Raw genomic sequence first — 20,183 nt, 5'->3', positions numbered from 1 at the left:
CGAACCCACGAACCTTTATTTGCAGGTCAGCCTTCTGCAGATCCGTAAAGAGGCGACCCGTGCCACTCCTCCATATGCGCAACCCGACTGGAACATGTCGCCTATTCCATGCGCTGTGCACGCGACATCTTCTCTCGTCCAAATCCAACCAACGACAACCTTCTCCAACTGGGATACAAAATGAGATCTTAAGGCCCTGTTTGGCACACCGTATAAAGTACTGGATAGTACTAATAATACGATGTACAGTGCTTGGTAGCTGTTTGGATTAAATAGGCACCGGATTAAATAATTTGGGCCCACCTTTTTTACACAGTGTTTACTCGCTTGCTTATACCATCCAATTTCATGGTATAACTTAGTCGGGCTCTCTTCCTCTCTAGACGCAATCTTCCGCTCCCTCTCCAGACGCATTCTTCTGCTCCCTCTCCAGACGCATTCTTCCGCTCCATGTGCTCTCTCTTCCTCTCCAGATGCCCTTTTGCTTTCATCCCAGGTTCGTCTTCTCACAGTTTTCTTCTTCGTTTAAATCACAATTCGTCTTTTCAGTTTTCTTCTTCTGGGATTCCGCCCCTCCCTCTATTCTTCCCCCTCCTCCTATTTTTCATCCCAGGTTCGTCTTCTCACAGTCTTCTTCTTTGTTTGAATTACAAATCGTCTTTTCAGTTTTCTTCTTCTGGGATTCCGCCCCTCCCTCTATTCTTCCCCCTCCTCCTATTTTTCATCCCAGGTTCGTCTTCTCACAGTCTTCTTCTTCGTTTGAATTACAAATCGTCTTTTCAGTTTTCTTCTTCTGGGATTCCGCCCCTCCCTCTATTCTTCCCCCTCCTCCTATTTTTCTTGCAATTGATTGAATCTAGTTATTATTTTCTCTCTAATTATGCAATTGATTATGAAATTTTGTGTTTTAATTAGAATTTTTGAATTTTAGGGTTTGCTATTGGGGTCGAATTTAGGGTTTGTTGTTGGTGTTGAACTTTAATTAGAATTAATGATTGGGTAGAATGGGAGTGTGTAGGTTCACTTACCTAAACAAAACTTTGTCTCTGGCGTAGCTCCCATTTCACTCACTGTCTCGCAGTCGCAACGCAACCATACGGACAACTGGGTAAGCCAATTTCTCTTCGCTCTTGTTCTCTGTCTCCCACTCCCCATCACTGTCTATGGCCCGAAAATTAGATCCCAATTGTTGTTCTTCTCAGTTTTTGCATCACTCCCTCTCAGCTTTTATCCATTTTTTAATTTTTATGTGAATTTTGCTTTTTATCTGGATATATATATGTGTGAATAATTTCGGCCTAGGGTTGCTGAATTGTTGATAGGCATTTATTCCACTTTGTAAAGTAATTGGCTTTTAGAAAAAAGAGTGAGCGAGAAATAGAGAAGAAAGGGAGAGTTGCTGCTCTTCTGATGTTTCGGCTTAATTTTGATGCAACATGACACACAATTTTTTTGCAACATGAGGTCATGAATATATAATGCTTTGAGGTCGTACAAAGTGCCATCATAGACTAGACTTCTTTGCTGCCCAAACCATTTCATTACTCTCCATTGTATATTTGTTCAGTAAGCTCCATGCAGTATGATCAAATAATATAGAATTTAATTGATTATCAGACAATCATTGGACCCTAAAAGGCTTAAGCAGTTAGGGAATGGACCAACAAAGACAGATCAATCCCATGTGGTTTGCAATTTAACAAATAATACGGGTGTAGAGAAGATAGATTTCACATGTCATAAGAGCTCTGATACCATATGTGACAACCACATATGCCAAAAAGGAATGGGAAAAAAATAATATCAAATTAACAAAACACAAGGTAGGAAACTTAACTCAAACTAGTACCAAATTTGCTTGTATCTTTATACGAATCAATAAAGCATTATATTAGAGTCTAAAAGCTAAGAGATCACCTCACAAATAAATTTGTCACTCAAGGCTTCTAGCTTGTGAGGAACAAGGTGATCCTCAAAATCCCCATGTCCTAGTTGACCATATTTGCTCCAACCATATTTTTTGGTAGGACTTATTAACATGCTTCCTTTCGTTTTCAGTGTTATTATGCATTCATGCTCCAGTTACTTAATTTTTTGCCACCATCTAATAATGTTATTTTATATTTTCACTAGACATGGATGAAAGAAAGATTGTGGTATGCTTCATTGTTAAGTTGTGGTACTTGAATATTGTGACTTGGTTGATGATGTGGTTCATGATGAATCATAATTCAGCTAGAAGGCGGAATCGGCAACTTGCACTTAGAAATCGCACATTTGTTAGGAGAATGGTAGGGTCAGCCTATTTAGATAGCATAATAGGATATGATGTTGTTCAGTGTGTGAACCAATTTAGAATGGATGGAAGAACATTCCATTATTTATGTCAAATGCTTCGTGACCACGGTAGAGTAAAATTGGATGGTGTAGTGACAATGGAAGAACAACTTTGCATGTTTTTGTATATACTTGCTCATCATGTCAAGAATCGTACAATTGGGAGTAGGTTTGGTCGATCGGGGGAGACCATAAGTAGTATTTCAATTCCATTCTACATGGAGTGTTAAGGCTACAAGGTAGACTTTTGAAAGTGCCGGAACCCATTCCTAATGCCTACCCAGATCCTAAATGGAGTTGGTTTGAGGTATTCTTCATATTTTATAAAATTTACTTCTAAAATTAATGTAATTAATATATTGAGCTTACTAATGTTAATGATTTTTTTAGAATTTCTTGGGGGCATTGGATGGGACTTACATTAACGTTCATGTTCCTGAGCGAGATAAACGAAGATACTGATCAAGGAAGGGAGACATTGCGACCAATATGTTGGGAGTTTGTAATCTGGACATGAATTTTATATTTGTGTACCCAGGTTGGGAAGGGTTGACCTCTGATTCTAGAGTACTCCGAGATGCGATAAGTAGACCATCGGGATTAAAAGTTCCCGTGGGTAACAATAGATTTTTTGTTTATATTATTAATTTGAATCCTCATTTTTCTTATATATAGTAATATACATTTTTTGATGTGTTAGGGTGTTACTACCTTGTGGATGGTGGGTACACAAATGGTCCAGGATACCTTGCACCGTATAGGGGAGTGCGTTACCATCTCGCGAAGTGGAGAAATAGAAGACTCCCAATTAATCATGAGGAGTATTTCAATATGAAACATGCTCAAGCTAGAAATGTCATTGAGAGATGTTCTGGACTACTTAAGATGCGTTGGAGCATCTTAAGAGGTCCATCATTTTTCCCAATTAAAACACAACTTAGAATTATGACAGCCTGCTGCCTATTACATAATCTTATTAGAAGGCATAAGTCAGCTGATACAATAGAAAATGAAATCCTAAACTTGGACGAATCTGAAAGTAGTGATTATGATGAAGATATGATTGAGACTGTTCAACCTACACAAGAATGGACTGCATGGAGAAACACTTTGGCCATGAATATGTACAATGAGTGGCATGCACAAGTGTGATTTGATTAAATTTTCTTACATATGCATGTTGTCATTTGGTTATGGTTTGTTATTTGAACAAATAGTGATTTCTTATGTATTCAGTTATGATACTTTATTTGAACAAAGTGTGACCTGGTTATGTATTTATTTAAAAAGTGTGATGATTTGCTTATGGTTTTTATCACTTACTATTAATTATATGCACTGTTGATTATATGCTATCTTATTGTGTATGTAATTATAGGAATGGAAAGTGAACAAAGTAGTCAACCAAAAGGAAGTAGAAGGGTTTGGAAACAACATGAAGAAGATGCATTGTTGTCCATACTTGAGGATGCAGTTGTTAAGAATTTGCGATGTGATAACAGTTGTTTCAAAACCGGAACAATGGCTCAATTTGAAACAGCTATTAATTTGAAATGTCCTAATGCCAATATAAGGGCAGTTCCACATATTGAGTCCAAAATGAGGAGGTGGAAAAACGATTATGCAATAGTTTATGACATGGTTAATAAAACTGGCTTTGCATGGAATGATGTACAAAAGTGTATTGAGGTTGATAGCACTGAAGTATGGCAGTCCTATGTGAAGGTAATTCTCTAACATGATACTAGAATTTAACTTTACATATTTGATTACTTAACATGTTCCTTTACATACAATTTAATAGTATGATTGTGTCTACCAAACCATATCCTCTAGCCCCATTCATTATGACAGCTTAATTAAATTAATGGATGCTTGATTATATCAAGACAGGTTGAAGAGAACAAAATAAGATTATTTGTATTTTATGGATAATGTGATTTGTTTTTGCATTGCAAGTTAACAAAGAAGCAGAGGGCTGGCTAGGAAAATCGTTTCCATTGTATGACAGATTGAATGTTATTTTTGGGAAAGACCAAGCAACTGGAGTAGGAGCTGCAACTCCTACTGAGATGATGAATGAGCTTGAGCACATTAATGAAGATGAAGATGAAGATGAGGTGGAGACTAGTTCTCCTTCTGTTGCTCGACGGTCTAGCAGTTCAAGTACCCGGAAAAGGAAGAGAGCTACTAATGATAATGATCTTGTTGTGGCATTTAAAGAAATGCTTTATGAATAAGTGGATAAGTTGGGTGAAGTTTTACAAGCTGCTTTTGGGAAAGGAGTGGATCCAAAACCTGAGATTGCTTCAGAATTGTCAAAGATGGATTTGTCTATTGAGGATCAAATCAAGGCACTAAATATTCTTTTCGAAAAGCCACAGAATGAGAGGACATTCTTGTCTTTGGATGGTGCAATAAAAAAAACTTTCATACTCATGTTACTTGGACAAAGTAACCGCAATTGACATTTCAAACCAACAACAATATATTTTGTTAAAAGTAGCATGCATATCTTTTGTTAAAGGCTGCAGCATGCATATATTTTGTTAAAAGCAGCATGCATATATTTTGGCTATCTGGACAAACTGTTTCTTACTGAAACCAACTTGCATTTGTATATTTTATGAACTTGAATATGTGGTTGGATTATATAACGTAACGATTGTAGTTGTTTCTTGTGAACCTTCTTTTATGTTATTGGAAAATATTTTGAATTCGATGTATGGAATTTACTATTTTTCTTTGTTATTTGAAAATTTATGTGGTTTTCAATAGGTATAAATATGAGAAAAGTTCAACAAACAAAGAAAGATTTGTTAATTTTTTTTTCTCTTGTCCTATCCGGTTCAATAGCAAACACAATATAAATAATACGGTCATTAATCTGATACTACACCAAACGCCCGACTAATTTAGTCAGTACTATCCGGTGGCTATTTATCCTATCCGACAGAAATAGTCAGTACAGTCCAAACTGACAAACGAGGCCTATGTTTTCCTTTGGTATCACCAAAAAATTTCCATTGATAAGGAGTACTAGGCCTTATTCATGATATTTTTTTTCCACAAATCATGTGACAATCCGTTCCGGAAAATAATTTTCGTTGACGTGAAATTACTAGTTTACCCTTGGAAGTTAAGTTGTGTGGTGTATGACTTGTATTTAAGTTGGATTTAATTATGATTTCCTAAGTTTTTGGAACCACTTAGGAACTAAGAAAGACTAAATTTTGATTGGTTGGAGAGATTTGGTCCACACACTACACCTCACTTTCTCTCTCTCTCCTGTGCCCTCTCTCTCTCAGACTCACTCTCCTTCTCTTCCTCTCTTGTACGGACACAACCAGAAACCCTTGTAAACGTGACAGATCAAAGAAAAAAAATGGTACCATTGTGTTGTTGGAGATATGCCCTGAAAGTCAATCTTTGGAAGAAACCTTTCAGGACAATGTCTATATGTATGGAAAACTCTAATACATCAAAAGGCAAAGTCACTCATTAAGACTATCTCAATAAACGATATACGTCATAAAGAGTGAATCCATGGACAATGGATCGATGGAAGAAGTAATCTAATGATGTTAGACTGCAGAGACCTTCTTCACATAACCATGATGTCCAAAAAGGTTCCTAGTCATAGGATTGTCAGAGGGACACTGACAATACAAAGACCAGTACATACTATGTCCCCTTCCAATGGGAAGGATGGAAAGTCTCATGCCATTCGTGCAGTGACACTAAGACAAGTATGTAGGTGCTCATTATGGGAATGAGTTCACTGAACACAATCAAACGAGAGTACTTGCATGGAGGTCTACTCACATGTCAAGCAAGTAACTCTACTGGTTGGAATAATGTAAGTAATCCTTTGACTTGAGACATCATAGTTGTCTTGGGGATACGTTACTGATCATTTGATAATGAGACGTGACCACATCTCATCTTGGATGTGTTCTATGCATTGTTGGGGTCAATGATTTATTCTCAGAGGCATGTGAATGATCAACAAGGGATCTCTAATCCTCATTATGAGAGGATGAATACTCTAAGATATGATTCAGGAATCTTCGGCCGAAGTATCGAGCGTAATGATGGAAAGTGTTCCTATACGACTTAATAGAATCATATAACTTGATATAATCACAGTAGGGGTTTGACATTAAATATCCATACCCTAGTAATGTGATTGTGAGTATTGTATTAGAGAAGAATCGAATTACATTGTAATTCCAACTGAATAGGTTCTCCGAACAAATTCTACATTAGCTTGGGTAGCCATGATATATGGTTAAATGTCACTCATGGCTTGTGAGTTCTTCTAGATGATCAAATAAGTATTCATCAAAGAAGAAGGAGAATTAAAAGTAAGTTTTAATTCACTAAGTGATTGGATAAATAATAATCAATTGGATTGATACCAATCACCTCACTGTCTTGCTAATTAGAACCTAAAATGATTGTACACCGAAACACTCTTGTGGTGAGACCACTAAAGGATGATGGAATTAATTAATTGGATTAATTAAGTGTTATGATTAATTAGAAAGTCTAAAGAAATCATATAAACGATAAAAGATCGTTTAGGACTTAAAGAAAAGTTCGGGTTCATTCGGGCCCATAATGCCCAAATGAATTGGGTCCTTTTATTCAAGCATAGAATGACTTGAGATGATAAAAGCCCAAAGTCCAAACCCACACTAAGGGGGCCGGCCAATACTAGTGATAGGAGAGAGAGGGAGTCAAGTGGTTGACTCACTTCTTTGACATTTATAAAGGAAGTTTAGTGAAAAAGTTTCATTAGGGTTTTTGTGTGTTCTTTTTCACAAAAGAGAAAAACAAGTCTCTCTCTCTCTACACACAAATAGCCGGCCACCAAAGGGGATTTTAGCTAATCATCTTCTCTCCCTTTGGTTATTCCATTATCCATCTCACTACACTAGTGGGTGTGGATCTTTAGAGGTCTTCTACTTTGGAGACTAAAGGAGAAAGGAGCTCTAAATCTTTCAAGGTGGAGGAAGCTAGGAGGGAGGCTAGACTCAAGGAGTTCCAAGAACAAAGAGCTTGGAGGTGGTCCATCCTTGGTCTCAAGTCTAGATCAAGAGGTATAAAACTATACCTTCACTTTGTTCTTCAATATTTTCTTAGATGCATCATATATGAACCTATGCTTCTTGAAGGGGATTTGCATGACTATAACTTTGATATTATGTTATAACATGCTTCCGTTGCAAATGTATATAAATCTTGAATTGTATATGCATGCTAGTCACTAGAAATCCCACATAAATCTCATTATTACCCTTCATGTGTTCCTAAGGTCCTTACGAGTTCAAAGGTACCACGTCGAACCACAAACCTCGATTTGAGGTACTATTCATGTTCACATAAAATGTTGATTTTTAGGGAATTTAAAAGACATAGGGAGCTTAAGGAGGTCCTTACAAAGCTCGGAGTACTTCGTTTGAAGAAATTGGACGTCGGAATCGTGAGAACGACGAGTTTTAAGGTTTTCCGGATTATCGAAGCTTTTTCCGACGGGATTCCGCTAGTTTCAGAGCTCGAATCAGGTATGGTTTTGTTCATCGTTGTGAGATCTTTAAAATGGTTCAAGTTTCATAAATTTTGGGTTAAAAATGAAGAACATATAAGGAAATGAAAGTTTCCCAATTTCCGGCGACGACGACGGTCGCCGGAGTTGAAGGTAGAAGACGAGAGGATATTCCATTAAGTTTAATGGAATATTCTAACGGTGTTAGGTCGCGCCGTTAAATTTTGTTAAGGAATAAACGGAATATTCCGGAATATACCTGACAGCGTCAATTAAGACCTATTCTCAGGACGTGCGTAATCAATCGGGGCTCGGGGGCTACGACCCATCAACATATATGCGAGTAGGCAGTTATTTTCAGTATATATATATGTATATATATATATATATATATATATATATACAGAGAGCTTAAGGGGAGGGATCCCCATTTTTTGAAAAAAATGGGGATTAGGTGTGGGGCCCACTTCACATTTAATTTCAACGATCCGAACCGTCTATTTTGTTAGTCTCGATTCATAGATCATCCTTGCAAAAATTCAATTCAATCCGAAACCATTTGCCTATTTAATTATCAATATCAAATTTCATATTTTCTTATATAACAAAGTATTCGTTCATTTCCTTGAACCCAATTAGAAGTTTTAAACATTTCCAATTTTGCTAATATTTTGCAAGGATGATCTATGAATCGAGACTAACAAAATAGACGGTTCGGATCGTTGAAATTAGATGTGAAGTGGGCCCCCACACCTAATCCTCATTTTTTTCAAAAAATGGGGATCCCTCCCTTTAAGCTCTATGTATGTATATATATATATATATATACACTTGACGTTTTTCCCAGAAAACGTATTTAAAGGAAATGTGATTTAAATGCCATGCTATGCCAATGCCTATATTTTATTTTAGTATATGCATTATCATAATTATGCACATTGTCGCATGGTGCTGTGGAGGCCAGGTAAGCTCAGGTGAGTTATGTTTTAATTATGTGAATTGTCAATGATGTGATATGTGATTGGATAATGTTGAGCTCATAAAACTGCACCTAAGGTGATTGTGATTTAGCCAGAGATATGATACAGGCCTATTTATTATGTCACATCCGCACCATATGCTTACATTGGATCCAATTTAGGTGCATAGTCTTATCGTACAGACCTTATTTATGGTTCCGACTCGTAGGTGACTAGCGATTTATCGCCCAACTATTATGTGAGAGTAGTATTGAGCATAATTATATTACACCCATTATCGTCGTACAAACCTTTGCATTTGGTTCCGACTCTTGTGCAGTATATTGCCGTATAGGTCATTGTAGTGACTCCGGTTAGATTAACTCTTGAGCTATGAATTCAGCTGTATAGACTAACACAGGGGTTTCGGCTAATATGTTATATTTCTATGAAACTATTCTTACCTGAATTGCTTATTCTATCATATATAGGCATGGCATACCTTCAAATATCAATCTTGATTGTTGAGCATGATTTGAGATATATACATATTTAAGTATTCTATTTTTTGGGAAAATATCTATATACTTGTTTTACGGCTAGGAGTTAGTATATTCAAAGGAAAATAAAGTTTTTGTGTAAATGTGTTTTACTGACCCACTCAACTTTGTTTTTCGCTTCTCCATGTTTTAGGTTGCTGAGTTTTGGTGGCCATGAGGAATTCAACGGTGTTATGACAGAATCCGAAAAGTAGGATTCATCTGAGGGTGTTGTATCTTAGTAATTGTCCTACTTGACTGCAACTAGATCTTCTTATTGCTCTGAAAGTGTAATCATACACTTAGACCCTCACTAGCATCCTTTCTTAACTGGAATTGCTAGTTACTTGGTTTAAATTTGTTCGTATCTTCCTTACTCTTTATCGCTTCCGCTTGCGCTCAAGGCTACGTCACGCTCACGTGACGGCCAACACGTCTCGACTTCGATCGGGGTGTGTCAAATCATGAGCTGATTAAACAAACAAAAAAAATTGTTATTTTATCTTTTATTTATTGTTAGGAATTTAAAATATTCAGGTTATTTTAGGAATAAAGGTGGGTGTAGAGATAGTATCTCATTGTTTTTACTTTTAATAGTGGGTGACAAAATAAGGTCTGGTTTGGTATTGAGATGATTCTGAAAAAAAATTGATATAAAAAAAAGCTGGGAGCTGTTTTTGTGTTTGGTAAACATTCAGCTTCAGCTTTTTTTCACAGTTTTGGATGAAAAAAAGCCAAAAGCAAGAAGCTGCAAAACTCAACTTTGAAAAACTGGTTTTTTTTCACATATGTTTTACATAAAAGTTTACCAAACACTATAATACTGTTTTCTTTTTTCAAAAGCACTTTTACAAAAAAGTTTACCAAATACTTTACTGCTTTATTTCACTGCTTATTCTCACAGTATAACAGAAGCAGTTTTTTTTTTTCAAAACACAGCAATACCAAACCGCCCTAAGTGGGGTGGGAAGATGGGGAAAGGGGTGGGCTTAATAGCACTCATTTAAAAAAAGTGGCTAATATTCTACTTATCCAAAATTTGGTTAGTTTTTCAAATTTCCCCAGAAGAATAGAGAAGTCGATCAAGGGTCTTATCACGCCTCCTCCTCCTGCGTGCGGCGTCTTCCCCGCTTGTTCTCCCATCATGTAGGTCTCTTCTTTGTTTCCTGTAATCGCGTTCGCTTGGTTTTCTTCTTAATTTCTCTGATTTTTTCATCACAATTATGTTCGGTCGCATCAGTTTTATTAGGGTTTTGTATTTCTCAGAATCTACGGATTAGGGTTTTAATTTTATATTTTTTTCCCTAGTTTAAGTCGCTTATCTCAACCGTAATTATCACAGTGTAAGCATTGCTTTCTGTTTGAATTCAGGTTTTTATATTTTAATTCCCCTTTTTTATTCTTGGAACTCGTATGTTGTGCATCTATGTATTTGGGTAGTGTTGTTTTACTGTAGTCCCATCTGAATTTTGCTTAGATGTTGATAATTTCTGAATTATTCGTAGGTTTTCACCCTTTTGGGCTAAAATTTTGTCATGTCCTTTCTCAGCAGTTTGTAAACGAGATTAAGAAAGTTGGATTGTACATTGCTTGGTAGGAGTGGAAAGAGGGATGACTATAGAGTCTTTTATGCCGGTACTTTGAGTCTTTTATGCCGGGTTGTGTGTAAAGTGCAAAAATGTCAGTAACAGCAGGTGTAAGTGATACTGTGATTGCAGTGAGGGATAAGCTCAGAGGTAAAATTGGGCAAACTAAGGTTAAAAGGTATTGGCCTGGAAAAGCTCCTGAGTGGGCAGATGATGCCGACGAGGATGGGGAGTTTAGGATGTCCAAGGTGCCCGGTTTTCCCACTCACGATTCTGACATTGTTAGGAAAGATGATCCTAGACTGCGTCGTTTGGCTGAGAGCAGGATAGATAATCGTGAGGATGTTAGAGCTGATCATAGGCGTATCCGGCAAGCTGAGATTGTTTCAACAATTGAAGAGGAAGCCAAGAGGCAGGAAGGGTTGGAAGCAGAGGAAGAGGACGCAGATGCCCAGGAAGAAAGAAGAAGGAAGATTAGGGAGAGGTTGCTTCAGAGGGAGCAAGAAGAACTCCTTCCCTCAGAAGATGAGGAAGATGTACAGGAAGAGGAGGAAGAGGAATCTGAGTATGATACTGACTCGGACGAAGAGCTTACTGGTATGGTGATGCTAAAGCCTGTCTTTGTTCCCAAGTCGGAGAGAGATACTATTGCTGAGCGTGAGCGACTTGAGGCTGAAGAATGGGCCCTTGAGGAATCTAGGAAGAAGAAATTGGCGGAACGGAAGAGAGAGACAAAGCAGATTGTGGTTGAGGAGATTCGGAAGGATGAAGAGATTCAGAAGGGTATGGAACTGGAAGCAAATATTGAAGATATTGATACTGATGATGAAGTAAACGAGGCAGAAGAGTATGATGCTTGGAAGGCCCGAGAGATTGCCAGGATCAAAAGGGATAGGGAAGATCGGGAAGCAATGTTGAAGGAAAAAGAAGAGATTGAAAGGGTCAGAAACATGACAGAAGAAGAGAGGAGGGAGTGGGAGAGAAAGAATCCAAGACCTGCACCACGACCAAAGCAGAAGTGGAGGTTCATGCAGAAATATTACCACAAAGGTGCTTTCTTCCAGTCAGATGCTGATGACTATGCAGCAACGGCTGGAACTGATGGAATTTACACACGTGATGTCTCTGCCCCAACTGGAGAAGATAAGATGGACAAAACAATATTACCCAAGGTCATGCAGGTCAAACATTTTGGTCGTAGTGGAAGGACGAAGTGGACCCATCTTGTCAATGAGGATACCACTGATTGGAACAATCCGTAAGTTTAACTTCCTTCCTGGATTATCCACGTTTTATAACCATTTTCTTATATGTGCTAAATTCAGTTGACATGACACAAGCACCATTGTATTACTTGCTTTCTAATGGGAACTCCACAAACACTATTGTGTTGTTTGTTTTCTTAAGGAACGTTTTAAATTTGCATCATCTCTCCTACTCTTATTTTAAGGGGTAAATTACATAGTAGTCTCTCAAGTTTAAAGTCTATTACAATGCCATACAACATCTTTAAAACATTTCACTTTCATACCTCACGTTCTATTTTATTTCAAAATAATACCTCCGTTACATTTCCATCCATTGATCCGTTAAACACTGACGTGGCTGCAACGTTTGTGTCACGTGGTTGCCAAATGTGTGCCATGTGGCAAAAAAAATTTATTTTTTTCTTAAAAACCTGAAACCCATTCCCTTTCCCCTTCTCCGCAACCCCCCAACCCAAACCCTAAATCCATGTCTTCTCCGATCCACTCTTCCCTGTTCACCTCCCCGACCCACTTCATCTTCCCCACTCTAGCACCCCCCTTCTCCCATCCCCCATCATCACCAACCCTGTCAATCAGCCCCCGGAGCTTCTCTGCCTTCACCTTTGACAACAAACTGCAGCCACCACGAAGCCCCGAAATCAATGACTTTGCTGCGGTTCTTCCTCCCTGCTACCTCGACAACATTGAATTTCTTCCCTACCATGACCACCATGTGGGTGTCGAAGACAGAGAGGTAACTCCGCCCCACCCCACATTCCTCTATTTTTTTTCTCCAACCACCAACACTGTAATAACCAATAATTCATTCTTCAGCCAATAGTTGTGCATCATTGCAAACCAACAACCCAAGCCTCTTAATTTCCCACAAATTAATCTCTTACTTTTATTCATTTCTAATTCTAAAGAGAAAGCTGAAGCTTTGAACTAAGAAAAATGGGGATTTGAGATTTCGTCTCCAGGACAACCATTTCGTTGAATTGGGATTTTTTTGGGGTTTTCTCCCTGCAACCCAAGTTTTATTTGCTTCAAAAAGCCACGGAATTTTTCAATCAACGGCGGTTGTGATTTCACTAATTTGTGAGAGCACTGATTGTGGTAGCTAGCAGGGCGAAGGTGAGGGTTTAGGTTAGTTGGGAGAAAAGTGATTTTAGCTGTTTCATTTCTAACGAGGATGGGTGAGGTTACAGATAGACGAGGATGGGTGAGGTTACATAACACGAACCCAGAAACCCAGAAAAAGCAATTACGAACCCAGAAACCCAGAAAAAGCATTTACGAACCCAAAAGCAATTGTCGGGCTCGGCGGGGATGGCGTCGAGGTGGGAGTTGAGGAGGGAGGGGAGAGAGGGTTGGACATGGTGGCGGTGAAGAGCATTGGAGGTGGAGGGTCTGGGCTCGGTGAAGGTAAGGGGGTCGGGAGGGGAGGGAGAAGATGGGTTCTGCGTTTTCTGGGTTTGTTTGGGTTTTTTTAAAATTTTTTTTAATAATTTAAATAGTACTTAATTTAGGTTTTTAAGAAAAAAATTTAATTTTTTTTTTGCCACGTGGCACATATTTGGCAGTCACGTGGCATATATGTGGTCAGCATTTAACGGTTCTATGGATGAAAAATGTAACGGATGTATTATTTTGAAATAAAATAGTACTTAAGGTATGAAAGTGAAATGTTTTGAAGATGTTGTAAGAAATTGAAATAGACCTCAAATCTGAGGTATGAAAATGTAATTTACCCTATTTTAAGTGAATTAAGGATTGAAAGACTGATCTCGCTGAATTGTCAGTAAACTTAAAGATATCATGCCATGTAGAATAGAATAGTAAAATATGAATGTATTCATCGGGCACTTCATGTTTGTCTTGTATATTGGCTTAGATAGTTTGATATAGTCATCAACTAATAGGTAATATTCCTTGGATATGTATGCGATGCATCAGGGAATCAGAAAGAATATTAGCTCCGGTAGTATTTGGAGCATATTAATTTGGGTCTTCCATTTGTTCATGTTGTGAAATTTAAACTAATCGAAATTAGTCCAACTTAGTTCCAAATTTTATGCTCACAAGTGTACGAGTAGTTTGATAGTATAGAAAGCAAGCACTTAATATCGTCCCACATAAATTAATCTAATTCTAAACAACTAACTTAAATCCATTTGCAACGTAGTAAAATTTAACAAAGATTGATGAATAATGATGGTTTTGAGAGTTGATACTAATAGTGAAAACAAATATCAAAAGTAAGAAAGTTTGAATATAACGCAAAAAGTGGTAGCCAAGAAAACAAATTATAATTCAGTTGAGTAAAACACTAGAGCGTCCGACTCACCATAACTAATCCAACTTATTTTCTGCAGTGAATTATTAACAAGTACTCAACCTCATTGATAGTCAAATTTCCCTAAATCATGTAATATCTATGGCATCTAGACTATTACATATATTCCATTATGTAACTATCCATGGCATCTGGACTAGTTTAATGAAACTCATTACGATCCATGGAAATTTATATAAAGACTACACAAATCTTAAGAGTATGGCATCTGCTACTAGGTAATTTATGGTATCTATTTGCAAGAAGATATCACTCAAGTTGAAAACATGGCATTTGCACAACTTGCATCAAATTTACTAAGTAAAAGTCAAGATGGTAGCTAATCACCAAGACTAAAACCAAGCATATAAGCACAACAAAAGATACTCAATGATAATTGAAAACTTGAAAATAATTCACTTCAGAATTTAAGCATTCATAGTCATGTCTACATAGTAGCCCTAGCTAAGGAAAATTAGTTCCGAAACATGGATGAAATTGTCACTATATTCATAATAAAATTGAGAAGAAAATTGAGTTTAGAAAAAACACTGAAAAATCCTTGTTCTCTGCTGCTGCTGCTGTCTTCCGTATGTCTCTGCTGCGTGCTCCGTCATTCCTTTCCTTCTTTTCCCCTTTTACTTGTTAGGTTTTTGGCTCGTCAAATATGTCCTAGTTGGTTTAGGATTGTTTTAGGAAACCTAGAGGTATACCGATTCTTGTCCTAGAGGGATTAGGAAAGAATTTCAGTTTCCTTATTCAATTTAGGTTTGGATTTCTAGAAGTCTATTTGGATTTGGATAGTGTAATTTCCTAGTCCACTTAGAAATAGGAATTTAATCAGCCTTGGGACATGTAAGCCAACCCTATGTCTATAAATAGGGTGCGGCAAGGCTGATTTTTACAGAGAGAAAGAAAACAGCCAGACAGCCAAGAGTTTTGAGATTAGTTCTAGGGTTTGCAAAAGTTTTGTAATCTCTATTATTAATCAAAGGAGCGGTGATTTCTCTACCTAGAGAAATCACAACTCGACGTAGGCAAAAGTTCTGCTGAACCAGTATAATTCTTGTGTGTTTCTAAGTTTTCTAATATTTGCTAGTTTAGTCTATTGCCGTTGGTTACATTAAAGAACAAGGTCTAGTGTGCGGGGTTTATTTTTCAACATTACGTTTCCGTATCCAATGAAAGCTTAACCCCAATTGATTGCTGACAGTAAAAGAGAGGAAACAGTAGAAGTCTTCAATTATGTGCTGGCCACTCTTGGGTACATTAAAGCACCCCTTGATTAGTTTCTCCATTTGATGCCTTCCCTTGTGCCTTTCATCTCCTTGCTGCTGATTACCCCTTTGGTTCAGATAACCGTTTCTTTGCCATCAATAAACCCATTTATGCGGCAACCAAGTCTCTCTCTTTGGTGCCTTCACTCCAAAACCCATAATAGAAGAGAACACATACCACAAGAAAATCAAACAAATTAGGAGCAAGAAAATATGGAAATAAGATTCCTCTGCTTTCCTTTTCTGTTCTGCAACTCGAATTTCACCTTCCAGGTCGTCTTTGCCACTTTTCGAAGATTGCCCAATCTTCGAAAGTTAAGATAATCAACCCAATGCTCCCGACCTCATCTTCTCGCAAAGATTCACCGACTGAAAATTTGGTGGAGGTAGTACTATCTCAATCTGGTGGTTTATGGAATTGAACACTACCATTTTCTTTTCTTTTTCTTGAAATGGATTTGTTGGCTACCCTTGTAGAATGCCAAGAGGTGAATGCAACCTTCCCTTTCTTTTGGAACAGATAACAATAAAAACTCTTTCCCACGGAATTGGTGAGAAGCCACGTGCAAGTGAATGGTCTAGTTGACTAGTCAATGCTACTTTTAGACTTGTAAAACAATATGATCCCTACAAAAAAATTCAACCATATAAGTTGCTGCTGTCTAATTTCTAAAGGGAAGACTTGCATAAGATTTGGATAAGCCAAAAATGTAATTAAAAACTACCCAACTTGTGAATATCACATAAGACCAATTTCAACTTAAACAAAAAAATGACAAACACACTTCAACTCAATCCATTTACTGAACAAAACCAAACTCTAGCTACTTTACTTGAATTGAACTTAAAAAGGATTGAATGCATATTTTTCTTCAAACCATGTAATTTCATTCATTTAGAACCAACATAACACAAGAAAATGTAGCTTTCAGAGTATAATAAGTAGCAAAACATGCAACAACAACAACAACAACAATAACAACAAAGCCTTTTCCTACTAGGTGGGGTCGGCTATATGAATCCTAGAATGCCGTTGCGCTCGGTTTTGTGCCATGTCTTCGTTAGATCCAAGTACTCCTCTTTTCCACTTAGGATTCATTATTGTAAGGATTCGACATAAGATAGGAGTGCCTAAAAAATGACTACTTTGTATTTTTGAATATTGGTGAAGATTGAAATAAATATAAGTTTTATGTGATTTCCTGCTGACATGTGAAGCTTGAATGAACTTCAGGCGAGTCCAAGACACCTTAATTGACATGTTGAGGGGTACTATAGTACTGCAAATTTTTCTAGTCTCTCTCTTGGAATGATCCTACAAACTTTTAGTAGTGATTCCATTGTCCAGATCTCTATTTACTTCCTCTCCCTTCCTCTTGTATCCTACATCATTATATTTGTATCTCGTGACAATTTCGAGACTCCATAGTTGCGTTGAGTGAGCAAGAATCCTTAATGTGTAAATGGAATGACTACAAACTACAATAGAATAGAATATGTTAAAGTCAATATTTAGGATATTTAAGTTAAGTTTTATACACGGTGAGTTATAAACTATGTTGGTACTATTTTGGTCATATGGACACTTTTGTCCCAAACCATTTGTGGCTTAGCTTTGAAGAAGTTCCTGTTTTCTATTTGTTATGACCATGTTTCCATTTTCATGTTACTTTAGATGGGTTCTATATGTTAGTAGTAGCATTCTTTTATTTTTGGTTATTATGTCACGTGGGTATCTTTGCATTTAAAGTTCACCCACGAGGGGGGTGGGGGAACTGTCTCATGGTATGCATCAATTGATTTTGATTTTTTTTGTTTGATGGAGAACAAAAGTTTGCAAACATAGTCTGATGCATTTTTTTTTTCTTTGCTTTATAATCACTAATGAGATCCACTTTGGCTTTCCTTGTGGTCTTGAATTCCACATTATCTACATCCTAATGTTGGTCATGATTGTTTTATTTTATTGTATAAAAAAGTCTCTAAATTGTTTTTTTACAAGCACCTTTATTTACTGTTTTCTGTAATTCAGGTGGACATATAATGATCCTCTTCGGGCAAAGTATAATGCTAAAATGGCAGGAATGAATGTGCCTATTGCAAAACCCAAAGGAAGCAAGAAATTGAAGGATTGGGAGTCTCGGTGATTTTTAGCTGCTCTCAGTCATGTGCATGGAACTAGGTACTGTTTTTTGGGGTGGGGAGGAAATTCAACACGTTACGGGTGAGTTTTTTAGAAGGCCATTTTAAAAGGAGTAAATGTGGAATTTTCAAGCAAGTTTGTGGGAGAATAATACGCTCTTAAATGTATTCTTGTCGGATTTGCTGCTCAGGGCACATACGTGTAAGATTTCTGGTCCTTTACGATACTTTAGTATAACTTGAGTTGAGATTGTAATTAAATTGTAGAATGTTTCAGAAATTTAACTTGGATCTCTTATGTGCCTGCACTATATTTATACATACTAGTGGCTAGTGCTTGAACTCCTTTTGATATTATTTTTGTCTCGTGGTTTGTGAGTGATGCAGCATTGGTTTTATTAGGATTGAAATGCTCAAGTGTTTGCGGTATTGGAGCTTTGTTTAGTTTTATTCTCCATTGATCCTCGTTTTAGAATTCTCTTTCTAGTAGCTGGCATTTCTTTAACCCAGCAAGAGTTATTTGTCCTTCTTTCTTTTCTTTTCTTTTTTCAAGTGTTATTTGTCCTTCTTTTTTTTTTTTTTTTAAGTGTTATATTTAAAAAACAGATTTTATTTATTTATTTATTTATTTTTTTTTTCGGCCAGAGATATTCTGTTTTAATATTGTAATGGCTTGTTTTATGGACATTTAACTAGATAATTCCCTTTCTGTTATATCATCTTTTGCCACATTCCTGATAAAACTAATAGATATATATATATATATTGTTTTGTTAGTGTAGCCATAATAGATTGGATGCACAATCTAGTAGAACTTCAAATGTTTATTCTGATTAATGATGATCCAATAAAATTGATGATGGTCAAAAAATTATTTCCTTACAAGTCCAATTTGGTATGATTTAGTAGACTGTTTTGTGAAGACTGAAAGACGAAATCTTTTGGAGCTCAGTTAAGTAATCTACCTGGGTACAAGTTGATGTGGACGAAGGCATTAAATGACTATTGGGGTTTTAGATGTATCTGAAGTCAAAAGAATTTTGGTTGAGCTGTGTTTGGATGTTTTCCTTTATTTTTATGTCAAATCCCTGCTAGGACTCTAGTTTTTATAGGTACTCCGTACTCGGAGGTGGAATCTGGGGTCGTGGGAGGTACTCATGAATCCCATATTGTGCAGTTATCCTGTTGTGCAGCCTTTAATGGGACTTCGAACATGACACAATACTTTAAAGTGGGACATTGCTAAGCCACCAATCCCATGACCCTATTAACGTCGATTTTGAAGTCTTTTAAATCTATTACTAGTATCTATGTGAATATCCATGAAGGATTATGGGAGAAGGAGATGCTTCCATGGTAGTTTTGCTTATCGAAAATCCAAATATATGACTTCTAATGCTGAAGGACAGGTTCTGTAGACTTTCAGTGTTAGGATGCCAGGTGGCATTCCTCCATTGGTTTGTAAATATTAGTTACTTTTACTTGTATTTTCTTTACTGTGGGTTAATTGTTTGTTGATATGTCTAACCTTGGTTAGTTGTTAGTTGGGTTATTGTAAACCATGGTTAGTTGTTGTTGTAAGTCGGTTAGATGAGCTCAGAAATAGGCTATATAGCTATCAATTGTAATGGAGGTCGGTTTGAAGAATTTGTATGAGTTTCCTTGCAATTAGAGTCAAGGTCGATTGAGGTCTTATCATTGGTATCAGAGCCAAGCTTTCTCCCTCACATCCCTTCTCTGTTGCGTATGACTTAAGCTTTGACGAAACAAGCAATGGAGTCTCACGACCAATTATCAGAAATTCATAAAACCCTTCAATTGTCTCTCCAGAAATTCAACACCATGGATGAGCGCCAAGCAAAATTGGAGTCAAAATTCGTCGCCATGGGAGTTTGTCAAGAATCTTTCGATATGGCGCTACAACAATTGCATCGAGATCTCTTTAATAGGGGCATCGATAAGGAAATTCCAAATGAATCGTCTGATGCGGCCTAGTCTGATCCAACCCATCGTCCAATTCATCGTTTCAATCATCAAGATCAAGTCTTTCAACATCGTCCACCCTTGATCAAACTAGATTTTCCAACATTCAACGACGGTGATGATCCTCTTGGATGGGTTTATAGCGCAGAGCATTACTTTGAGTATTTTGACATACCAGAAGAAAAGGTGTGAATGACCTCTTTTCACATGGAGAAAGAAGCTTTGCA

General features: G+C 37.1%; 1 protein-coding gene across 5 annotated transcripts; it reads left to right on the top strand.

The window, feature by feature from the left end:
* Nucleotides 1–10,387: 10,387 nt before the first annotated feature.
* LOC103448569 (uncharacterized) lies at nt 10,388–18,330 on the top strand. 5 transcript variants are annotated; one of them, XM_029100512.2, is made up of 3 exons: nt 10,388–10,532; nt 10,936–12,230; nt 17,864–18,330. In XM_029100512.2, exons 2-3 carry the CDS (start codon nt 11,065–11,067, stop codon nt 17,976–17,978), a joined length of 1,281 nt encoding a protein of 426 aa, XP_028956345.1. In that variant the 5' UTR covers nt 10,388–10,532; nt 10,936–11,064; the 3' UTR covers nt 17,979–18,330. The 5 variants fall into 5 exon arrangements, with proteins under 5 accessions (XP_028956345.1, XP_028956387.1, XP_028956366.1 ...); XM_029100554.2 differs by having other exon boundaries at nt 10,394–10,532; nt 10,892–12,230; XM_029100533.2 differs by having other exon boundaries at nt 10,405–10,532; nt 10,939–12,230.
* Nucleotides 18,331–20,183: the final 1,853 nt, after the last annotated feature.

This window comes from Malus domestica, chromosome 01 (genome assembly GCF_042453785.1).
Source record: "Malus domestica chromosome 01, GDT2T_hap1".
Lineage (NCBI taxonomy): Eukaryota > Viridiplantae > Streptophyta > Magnoliopsida > Rosales > Rosaceae > Malus > Malus domestica.
This window is presented reverse-complemented; position numbering and strand designations above follow the sequence as displayed.

Bases quoted from the DNA above. Each gene is read 5' to 3' on its own strand.
- LOC103448569 (XM_029100512.2), top strand. From the start codon at position 11,065: ATGTCAGTAACAGCAGGTGTAAGTGATACTGTGATTGCAGTGAGGGAT. The intron at 12,231-17,863 runs GTAAGTTTAACT...TCTGTAATTCAG, and splicing joins ACCACTGATTGGAACAATCC to GTGGACATATAATGATCCTC.